Source organism: Pteropus medius, unplaced genomic scaffold, assembly GCF_902729225.1.
Source record: "Pteropus medius unplaced genomic scaffold, Ma_sr-lr_union100, whole genome shotgun sequence".
NCBI classification, from domain to species: domain Eukaryota; kingdom Metazoa; phylum Chordata; class Mammalia; order Chiroptera; family Pteropodidae; genus Pteropus; species Pteropus medius.
The window spans coordinates 18757052-18768260 of NW_024356249.1; the positions used below are offsets into that span (position 1 = coordinate 18757052).

The 11209-nt window shown below is 39.1% G+C and overlaps 1 protein-coding gene across 7 annotated transcripts in view; it reads right to left on the bottom strand.

Annotated features, from left to right (window-relative positions):
- ST7 (suppression of tumorigenicity 7) overlaps window positions 1–4162 on the bottom strand; it is a 242092-nt gene extending 237930 nt beyond the window's left edge. For 3 of the 7 annotated variants that reach the window (XR_005652395.1, XM_039860997.1, XM_039860987.1), the window contains exon 1: window positions 3804–3994. Coding sequence is in view for 5 of the 7 variants with exons in the window: in XM_039860987.1 (XP_039716921.1) it covers window positions 3804–3954 (151 nt within the window). In the remaining 2 variants the exon portion in view is untranslated. Of the gene's footprint in view, window positions 1–3803 lie in introns of all 7 variants that reach the window. The other 4 variants (XM_039860986.1, XM_039860988.1, XM_039860989.1 and 1 more) reach the window with 4 other exon arrangements.
- Between the last annotated feature and the right edge of the window lie 7047 nt (window positions 4163–11209).

An 11209-nucleotide genomic window follows, 5' to 3' on the forward strand; every position in this document is an offset into this window, starting at 1 on the left:
TAGATGGGGAGAACATTTTAGACAACAGGCACAGCAGGGGCAAAAGACCTAGGCAGACTGCAAGCAGGACCTCCAGATGAGAAATCCAGAATGTTAATTAAATTTAGAGCGGCTTTTTCCAACATGATAATACTCAACACTGAGCTATACCTAAAGTTATATATCATTTCAGTTAAGTCATGTGAGCATTTTGCATCACCTTAAGGTTAGTTTTTACCTTAACGCAAAAAAAAAAAAAAAAAAAAGTTTTATAATATAAACAACCTTAAGCCCAGGTTAGACTTTTAACATTTGTTTTCCAAAGGGAATGAAATAGGATTTCAAAGATCTTTGAAAACTTGATTTTCAGGAAACAGAAAAAGAATTGGAAAATCACTTAAATTGTATGGTACAAAAATGGCAAAGGTGTACATTTTAAGAGGTGTTATGCAGTGTTTTAAATTCAGCATCTAAAATCTCAGAACACAGGGTAGATGAGAAAGTGCTATCAGCACAACAATATAAAGTAAGTTATGGAACTATTTTTTTAAAAAATCTATTCTATTGTTTTTCTTGAATAATATCCTGCATGACTACTCCTAGTTATTAATTTTCTGCCCTTCTGGAAAAGCATTGTTTTAGGATATTGAAAATTAACTTGAAAACTAACTTGAAAACTAACAAGTAATGATATAATTTGGAGGATTTTTTGATTTTGTTAAAAGTTCATTAAAGTAAATCATAAAACTATTTTCAAACTCTCCCATCCAACTCAAGGGCAGAGCATCAAAAAAATCAATTATCAAAGCTAATCGGTGTGTGCTATTCCTAATATGTGTGTATTCTCCACTTTTTTCTTAAAATTCATTTTTCATTATAAGATTTGGTCGCCAAGTGAACTTTTCTCTTTGCGGTCTAACAATACTGTGGAATTCTTTGAACTTTATCCCTACCCTAAATGGCACAAGCTCGATGCAATGAAGGTCAAGCAAACCCAGATGATAAAAGTAGGAAAGAACAATGAAACTAAGGCACACCATGAAAAGAACCTTGAAGGTATTTTTACACATGACAGGAGAATTGCAAGAGAGGCTCCCATCGCCTTGTCCCGCTCCACTTTGCATTATGGGAAATTGCACTCATGTTGTAAACACCTTATTTAGCTGAGTTTTACAAACCTGTATATCTTTTCCATCATAGCACCTGTCACAGTGCCCTATACACAGGAGGCATTCCAGTCATTTATTTTTAAAAAAATGGATTTGGCACATTTACCACAAAATATGATCTAATGAGGTTAAAAATATTAAAGATGACATAACTGACCAAAAGAATGAGAAGAGCAAGCCAAGTAGACATCCAGAACAACTCTGGACCATTTTTACCAGATCCCACAAACAGAACAGCAGAGCTGGGTCTGTGTCATGGAAGCCTTGTCTTCCATCCGCCTCACCCATCTGCCTGCTTTCCTAAGGAAGAAGGCCGGCACCACTCACAGCTCCCTAAAAGCAGCTCTAGATTCAGCGGCCTCTCCAGGGAGGCCTTCAATTCACAGGAAGAGTAAACACCACAGGGCTTAGGAACAGCAAAATGAGTCCCATTAGAATCCATTTAGATCTCCCTGCAAGAGAAAGCTCCACCATGAAAAGGTCCCATATCCCTACCTCCCACTACTTCTCACAGAAATAAGAGAGGTAGTTGCCAGTGTGCTTCTCCTTTTACCTTCATTTATGACTAAAATGTGCATAAAACCACACTGAAAACAGAAGTCCAGCATCATTGGGGAAAACAGGCTCAGTCTCCTTCTATCACATGTCTGGTGAGGTTCAGTCCATATGGCCTGTTCATTTTCATATTTTCTCTTTCATAAGCCCAAATGAGAAATAACCCTATACAAATTATTTGTGAGAAATGCTAGATTTAAAGCTGCTGGGAGAAAACCTAACAATTCCTTCTTTAAAAACTACACACATTCTCAGTGGGCATTTTGCTTCTTGCCTGTTCTGTATTGGCATGTATAGCACTTATGCGGATATGGGCACATAAACGCATATACACAAATAGATGATCATTTAACCTACATTAAGAAAATGTAGTATACAAATGTGTGTTCTGAAATAAAAGTTTTAATGTGTACTAAATGAGAAACATTCACGTTTTTAAAATACAATTTGGGGGGAGAAAAAAATCAAACACACTTACCAATAAATATAAGATTTCCTTACCACATATATTCAAACAACTGCTTAAAATTATAGAACTTTGGGACTAGATGATATCTTAGAGATATATTTGCCTAAAACAGGGAAGCTAGTATTGTGATTGTGAGAAGCAGACACTCTAAAAGAGGAAAAGCCAGAAAGCCATGATCTGTGGAATGACTGAAGGGTAGAGCAGCACCTATTAAAATGGTAAGATTATTCTACAGTGCAGAAGCCTATCTGCCTTGAGGGGTGCTAGCCCAAGGGATACTATGAAACCAATGTATATATGAACATGAGTCAAGTTAAAACAAGATGTCTGAGGTTTATATTTAAAAGTGTAAGTACCTAACACACTAAGTACATTATCCCAAGTTTTCTAAAAATTGTGTTGGTGCAATTAACACTACACAGGAAAATTTATTTCCAGACCTGGACTCCCAGGGTATGTAAATTACGCACTAGGTAAAAAAAAAAAAAATACACACACGTACACAGATACATATACACAGATATTGCATATACATGTATTCAGGACTATAAGGATTTCCCAAAGTACTGCGACATTAAACAAAAACAGAATCTAATCTCAAAACAACTCAAGGACTGTAACCTTTCCAGCAAAATATAATTTTTGTTCCTGAAGAGTGAGGTTTTTGTTTATTTTGTGGTTGTTTTTTAATGATTCGGTTGGCTGGCTGCACGTTTATTAAGATCCTGTTCTCATTACTTTCTGTATTTGCCATGGATATGAGCCATGCGGGACTCACTTCTTAGCATGTGGCGCTTTACCTAAGACTGGACTTAACTACCAGAACCTTATGTAGGCGGGGAGAGAGAAGGGGAGAGAGAAGGGTAGAGGATCACAGATCTCTCCTTCGTCCCTTCGACATTCCGTTTGGTAACCTGACACGTCATCCACAATAACAGTACCTTCGGGAACCCCTCTGCCAGCCTAAATCGGAACGACATCCCTTCGTAGCCCCAAACCCAGGGAGCCCCAATCTGGGTGGGTGGAGGGAGCCCCCAGGCCGTCCCGGTCCCTTTTGAGGGGGGCTTCGCCGCCGGGCACTAGAGGCAGCACCCCGGGGCCGCCTGCGGCCGGTCGAGTCCAGCTGGCGTGGGGAGAGACGCCTCGCCCGACTACACTTCGGACGTTCAGCACCCACGGCCGAGAGCGTGAGGAAGGACACCGTGTAACTCTTAAGGGCCCTCGGAGTTCACGCGGGACACCCAGGGGACGTCCGCGGGAACTCCCTGGCGCCCCAGATGCGCCCCCTCGGTGGCCCGTTCGGGCCGAGCTGTTGTCGCCGCCAGCGGGCCCGCCTCGCGGCGTGTGCGCGGCGCCTCCTCCGCGAGGTCGCGGGGCCGCGGGGCCGCGGGGCCGGTAAGGCCGCCCCCCCGCCCCGCCGCCCCGCCGCCCCGCCGCCCGGCCGCCCCGCCGGCCCGCCCGAGGCGCCGCGTCCTCGCCGGGTGGCCGCGGGTGGCCGGTGGGCGGGCCCGGCGCGGCCCCGAGCGCGCGCCCGGCCGCCCGCCCCCGCCGGCCGCGGCCCCGCGCGAGTTGCACTAACTTTCCGGGCGGGGGGAGGGGCGAGCGCCGCGGCCCGGCTGCCCAGGCCTTACCTGTGCTCAAATTGTCGTTGATTTTCAAGGGCACCCGCAGGATGTAGACCAGGAAGAGCACGATGAAGAACCACACGGTCCAGAGATAAGTCCAAGACCAAACTATGCAGGACTTGAGCTGCTCCAGAAAGCCCGTGCCCGCTTCAGCCATGTTTCAGCGCTGCTCTCTGCTGCCGCGACTCTCGGTGTCTGTCGGGATGATTCACCGGCCCCGAGGCGCCGCTCGCGCCGCCGCCGCCGCTGCGCTCCGAGCGTCTCCGGAGCCCTCCCGCCGCCCGGGACACGGGCGCGGCGGGAAATCGCGAGCGGGCCGCAGGCACGCTTGCCTTTCCTTTTCCAGCCTTATTGCTAATTCTCAGAAGGCCTCTACAAGTGGCTTTCGTGGGGAGATCACGTGGCACCTGACCCCTGATGGTCCGATGCCATTTATATTTATTATAGTCATATTTAGAAAGACAAGCCAAGGGATCACTGAGGGAAATTTTTGACATAATAACTCACATAAGTTGAGGGCTTCCTATGTGCCAGACACCGTTTCAAGGTTTATATGATCTCATTTAATTCCTTCAACAGTTCCCATTATATTGATAGGGAAACTGAGGCACAAGACCATTGATTATTTACCTTAAACTCGAGCCAGAATTCAGTTGCAGTACGATGAATGAAAGGGCCCGAGGTCTTAAATCCTGCACTCTACTCCTTTCTCTCAGAATTCAGGCTTAGGGGGATGAGTAAATCTGGGTCAACTAAGAAAAAGATAGATTTGCTCCTGTCACCAGTTAGTGGGCCTGGAAAGAAATCACTTGTTAGCAAGATTTGGGTTGCACACGCTGTTTACCTTTATTTTATCTTCCTTGAAGCAACTCGAGATTGTCCAAAGAAGGGTTTTGACAAAAATAATATTTATCCTCCAATTTTTGGGGCAATCACGGTTCAAAGGACTCTCCACCTGTTTTTAATATAAACAATTCTCTTGGATAATTTTGGCTTATTCTAAACCAGCTGCTTTAAACAAGAAGTAAATCATAAATGTTTTTTCCTGTGCTGAATAAAATCTTGCCTTTACCAAATGAATATTTAAAGTCTGTTTCTGTCCATAAATCCCCCTATGTATGGAGGGTAATGAAGCAATTGTAGACAGGTGATCTTATCTACACCAAGACTTTTAGAATTCTAAGCATTCAGCAGAATATTTTTTTTATAAATTTTGATTTGCTTACTTGTAGTTTCCTCCATAATTAAACAAGCCCCTTGAACTTTTACACGTAGAACCTACTTATGGCATACTTACTAGAACTGCACTCACGTTTTCACTAATTCCAACCTCACTCTTGGCTACTGGTTTTTTCATACACTCCATCTGCTAGAACAGTGAGATACAGGCAAGGATCAGAGAAATTGACACGCATACTTTTTTATACTTTTTATACTTATTTATTGTACCACACTACCAAATAATTTTTGTATCTAACAATGATGCCTGGATTCTAAGTAGAAACAACATGAGCACATGAACTAGCTATTTTATGTAATGATTAAGTAATCCACCACATTCTCTGCAATAGGATTTCACAATTTAAATGAACATTCTGGGGCCTCATTTTGCTGTCAGTAAACCTCTAAGAAAGGACATAAATATGACTCATTTGAGCCACAATTTTCTGATTGCTGGGTGCTTCTGGAGGGTCAGGCTTGTGTTACTCATTACTTTTCCCTGGTGTGCAGCTAGGAATGGGGGTTGGAGTTGGAGACATGTCTTGGTGCCTGGACACAAAAGCTAGAGAGCATAATCTCTTGGGAACTGCGGCTGCTCCGGTGTGACTGGAGTGCAGCTCCTGCATGGACTGGTGTCAAGAGAAGTTAAGCTGATCTTATTTTGAAGGGCCTTATAGGAGCACTAAGGGATTTGGCATTGCACACACTAATCCAAATGACCAATCCAGAGATTTATGTAAGTGAGGATTAAAGAAATAATAAGGAAGTAGAATTAACAGGTCTTAGTGACCAATAGGACAGATAGGGTAAAGATAAAGGGTGAAGGGTGGCTCTTGAATGGGACTGTTCATTAAATAGTGACAATCCAGATATATCTAACTGCCTTTTGACCATCTTCCAAATGGAATGGCCCACAGTCAACTCAAGCTCATCACATTTAAAACTGAACTCATTACTTCCTCACTCTCAACTCCTCCTTCCAGAGTTCCATCAGGGAATACGCATAACCCTTCCAGCTAGCTCTCTCTCTTGCACTCACCTCCTTTCCTCTCTACATTCAACTGGGCATTAAAACTTTAAGGTATAAAGACTCCACAAGAACACTACTAGAAACAATAAGCAAATACAGTAAAGTTTCTGGATGCAAAATCAACGTTCAAAAAATCCATAGCTTTCCTATACTCATAATGAAATGTCAGAAAAAGAAGTGGAAAAATTAATTCCTTTTGCAATTGCAACAAAAAGAATAAAATACCTAGGAATAAATTTAACAAAACATGTAAAGGACCTAAATAATGAAAACTATAAGACCCTGTTTAAAAAAAAATTGATACAAAGAAATGCAAAGATATTCCGTGTTCTTGGAAGAATCAACATAGTTAAAATGACCTTATTACCTAAAGCATTATACAGATTTAATGCAGTCCCCATCAAAATCCCATTGGCATTTTTTAAAGAAATAGAACAGAAATTTCAAATTTGTAAGGAAGCACAAAAGACCCCGAATTGCCAAAGCCATCCTGAGAAAAAGGAATGAGGCTGGAGGCATCACTCTCCCTGACTTCACATTATACTACAAAGCGACAGTAATCAAAACAGCATGGTATTGGCAGCAAAACAGACACACAGACCAGTGGAACAGAATCAAGAATCCAAAAGTAAACCTATATTTATATGAGCAAATAAGCCAAAAACATACAGTGAAGAAAGGAAAGCCTCTTCAATAAATGGTGCAGGGAAAACTGGAAAGCCACCTGCAAAAGAATGAAACTAGACTATTGTCTATCACTGCATGCCAAAATTAACTCAAAATAGATTAAGGATCTGAATATAACACCTGAAATAATAAAATGCATAGAAGAAAACATTGGAACAAAACTCAAGGACCTTGGACTTAAAGAGGATTTTATGAATTTGACCTCAAAATCAAGGGCAGTAAAAGCTAAAATAAATAAATGGGACTACATCAAACAAAAAGCTTCTGCTCAGCAAAAGAAACCATCGGCAAGGTAAAGAGACAACCATACAAATGGGAAAATATGTTTTCAAGCAATACCCCCAATAAGGGCTTAATATTCAAAATACACATAAAAACTCATACAGTTCAATAACAAAAAACACACAAATGATCCAATCAAAAAATGGGCAGAGGACCTAAACAGACGCTTCTCCCTAGAGGACATACAAATGGCCAACAAATATTTGAAAAGATGCTCAACATCACTAGCTATTAGGAAAATGCAAATCAAAACCACAATGAGATACTATCTCACACCTGTTAGAATAGCTATAATCAACAGGGCAAGTAATAACAAATGTTGGAGAGGATGTGGAGAAAAAGAAACTCTCATATACTGCTGGCGGGACTGCAAATTGGTACAGCCACTATGGAAAACAGTATGGAGGGTCTTCAGAAAAACTAAGAATTGATCTACCATATGATCCAGCAATCCTTCTACTGGATATTTACCCCCAAAGACTTGAAAACCCATATCCAAAAAGATATTTGCACATTGATGTTCATAGCAGCATTACTCACAGGGGCCAGGACATGGAAGCAGCCGAAGTGATGATTAGCTAGAGTCTGTGGTACATATATACAATGGAATATTACTCAGCCATAGGAAGAGATAAAATACTGTCATTTGTGACAACATGGATGGACCTAAAGATAATCATGCTAAGTGAAATAAGCCAGACAGAAAAAGTTGAAAATCACATGATATCACTTATATATGGGATATAAACCTAAAAGCAACAAATGAACAGGACAAACAAACAGAGACTTATGGACATGGACCATAGACTAGTGGTTACCAGAGGGTGGGGGGTGGGGGAGGAGGAGGGGAGAGGTAAGACAGGATAAAGGGGGTCAAATATAGGGGATTAGGGGGAGGGTGAAGTGGGTAAAGGGGATCAAATATATGGTAGCTGAAGGAAACTGGACTTTGGGTGGTAAACACACAATAGAATATACAGATGTCATATTATAATGTACACCTGAAAATTATATCATTGTATTAACCAATGTTACCCCAACAAACTTAATTTTAAAAAAGTTAAAAACAAAAACAAAAACTTTAAGGTATGTCTCAAATCTGTCACTTCTCTCTATTCTCCTAAAATAGGTCTGGGCTCTCATGACCCAATCATATATCATGCAAAGTAATTCACTGGGCTCCCTGTCTCCAGTTTCCCCACAACCAACACTACCATCACCATCACCACGCCAGCAACCCAATTCATTCCCCTCCCCAACAATTCACCTTCTTCCACACTTTTTTGCTAAAGTTTCCTTTAAAAGCACAAATTTGATCATTCACTCCCTGCTTAAAATCTTTCAAGTCCCCACCCACTCCACTCCTACTCCACTCCAATACCTATCAAAAGGATAAAATCTAGATAAGCACACAAGGCCCTTTGCAAAGCACTCCTACCAAACCTCATATCCCACTCTTGGAGCTCTTTATACCACTAACATTTTGGTAAACATATCCATAGTATACTTCTTTGTGCTATATTTCCCATTCAACCTTCTCTCCCTGCCACAAGTGCCTGAGAACAGCTTATTTAAAGATGTACTTGAAATAATACCAGCTCCCTCCTGCTTGGAGTTCATTGTCTCTTCCTTGAGATGCGGCACCAGTAAGCTTATGATGAGCTGTTAAAACATAGGCTTAGAGCCATACAATGATTGGCTCTGTTTCTGATCCTGCTATTCACCACCTGGGTGCTCTTTACAAGTTATTGAGTTTCCCAGAGCCAATTTCTTTGCTTGTACAATGGGGTATACTTGTACCTGTTACATGGGGTTGTTAGAAAGATTCAATGAGATTCATACTAAAAATGCTTAGCATATAGTGGATATCTTTCCTCTCTGTTAGTAAATTGAGGACTTCAATGTTAAGTAATTTTTTATTATTGTTTATTTAGTCCTCTGTACCTACCTCCTAGTACAAACAGTGTGTTTGGCACATGGCGCATGCTCAGTAAATACTTACTGAGTGTCGTATAAAGGGAAAAAATCAATTATATCAAAAGAAATTCCAGTTTTATGAACAATATAGATGTCTCACCAAAAAAAAAAAAAAGAAAGAATTTCCAAATCTTGCCTTTTACAAAGAATACTATAGTTAGGATTAATTCAGGGGTAAAATTAAGATTCGGTCTTCTACCATATGCTGAGTTTCCTTGAAGTTTGCTTCAGGGGGTGTAGCCACCTATGGATTGTATAATAGGAGATAATTGATCATTAATTTATGGAAATTATATAAAAGCAATATACTCTTAAATTGGTTTACATCTTTGGTTAAATGTACATCTTAGTCTGATAAAATATCTGAACAGATATTTTATAGGTAAGAACTTCAAAATTTCTTTAAAATTAATACTTCGTTGCTTCTTGTTTTATTTCGTAAATGGTGTTTGGAAGTATATATGTATATATTGGCTGTCGTAGTCTCTAGTTTTATACTTTGTTATAAGTTTATTACTATTTTTGTAAATTATTTTCATAATTCATCTGAGATTTAAATGCAAGAAATAACTTCTGACTTTTTGGCTTTTGTTTAAAATAAACAAAAAAAAATCTCACATTCATTAGTTAAATTTATGAATTTATGGATAACATTTTAACTAACTGGTTATCTTTATTTAGTGACTTACCTAGAATTGGATAAGTTCAAATCCAACCTAGTTTAGTTTTGAGAATCAATAGAGCAGACAGTTTTGAAAGGGAATTGTCCATTTCTTACTTCTTTAAGATAGCATACTTTCTCACAAAGTATTGAAGAGATGGAATTTCAACATCCATATATAGTTGAAAAGATGATATAGATGGTAAAAGACCAGGGGTGAAGGTCCTCAAGATATAATATTGCATGAATAAGGAAGAATGCATTTCCATCATTGACATATACATATATTATAATCTTACAATGAAATTCACAATGACTAGGTTTAAAAATTATATGATGAATTGTAATCACATTTACTTTTGCTCTCTATTCCTTAAAAAAGTTATCTTAGTTTCTATGTGAAGCCTTTCACAGTCTTAGTGACATTCTTTAGCATCCCTAATTTGTTTAAAAAATCAAAATTATTTTAATAAAATAAGTTTGTTTAATATATAGAATAATTCTGGTAGCAAGAATGCAAAATAAGCAATCAGAGCCTTGTCTAAGGAATCCAAAGGCAACCTAATCCTATCTGCACCCTAAAAACCTGCCCTAGCCAGTGAAGAATGGTTCCCCATTTTCAAGGGAAAAGAAAACATAAAATTCCTTTGGAAAGAAGTAGCAAGTCAGCACAGCCTTCTCTTTAACACCGAGAGGAGACCAAAAGAAGATGAATGAGATTTTTTTTTAAATAATAATTCTGAGAACAGAAATCAGACGTATTCAACACGAAACAAGACTAGAAATATATGTTAAGGAACCCTCTGAAGTTCTGTCTGATCCTTTGTTCCGAGGCTAACCAATCATGAGTGGTAACAATATTACCTACTTTATTCATTCCTGACTATGGTACTCAATATCTTTACTCTGGGAAGATACTTTAAGATGGGCTAGTTTTTCAATTGTGCTTTAAGTAGTGTAGAAAAATTAATAGTATACTTTTTATTCTTGAGTCTCAAGTCCAAGAGTTTTTTATTATAACACTTTTATTCAAAATAAAAATTCTTTGTCCGTAATTTTCTATATATATAAAATATCATCAGTTATCTTGATTTTATTATTTTATTTTTAAACTGCATATTTTTGGTCTATTACTGTCTAGAATTTCAGAAATAAGAGTCACAGCTAGATATCGCCTTTCTAAAAATTATGATTTCAAAAATACGTGGCACTAGTGATAACTATCATATGAAAAAAATCCAAGACAAAAACAAAAATAATATGTTATCTCTTTACTTGATGTGCACATAGCATGTTATTTTGTGGTCTGGGCTTCAGATTTCAAGCTCTTGCATACGCACCACTAAAGCACCTAACAAATTTAAATGTATCAGTTAAACAATTTGTTGCATTGAAAAAAATAAACAGAAATCAGGTCAGATTGATGTTCTAGAATTATTGATAAAATTAAGAAACATCTGATAGTGGCACATAAGCTTAAATTTATTTTTATTTACAGAGGATTTAACTTTTTAATTTTTGAGAATTAATTCCATTATTTAACCGAAATGTATT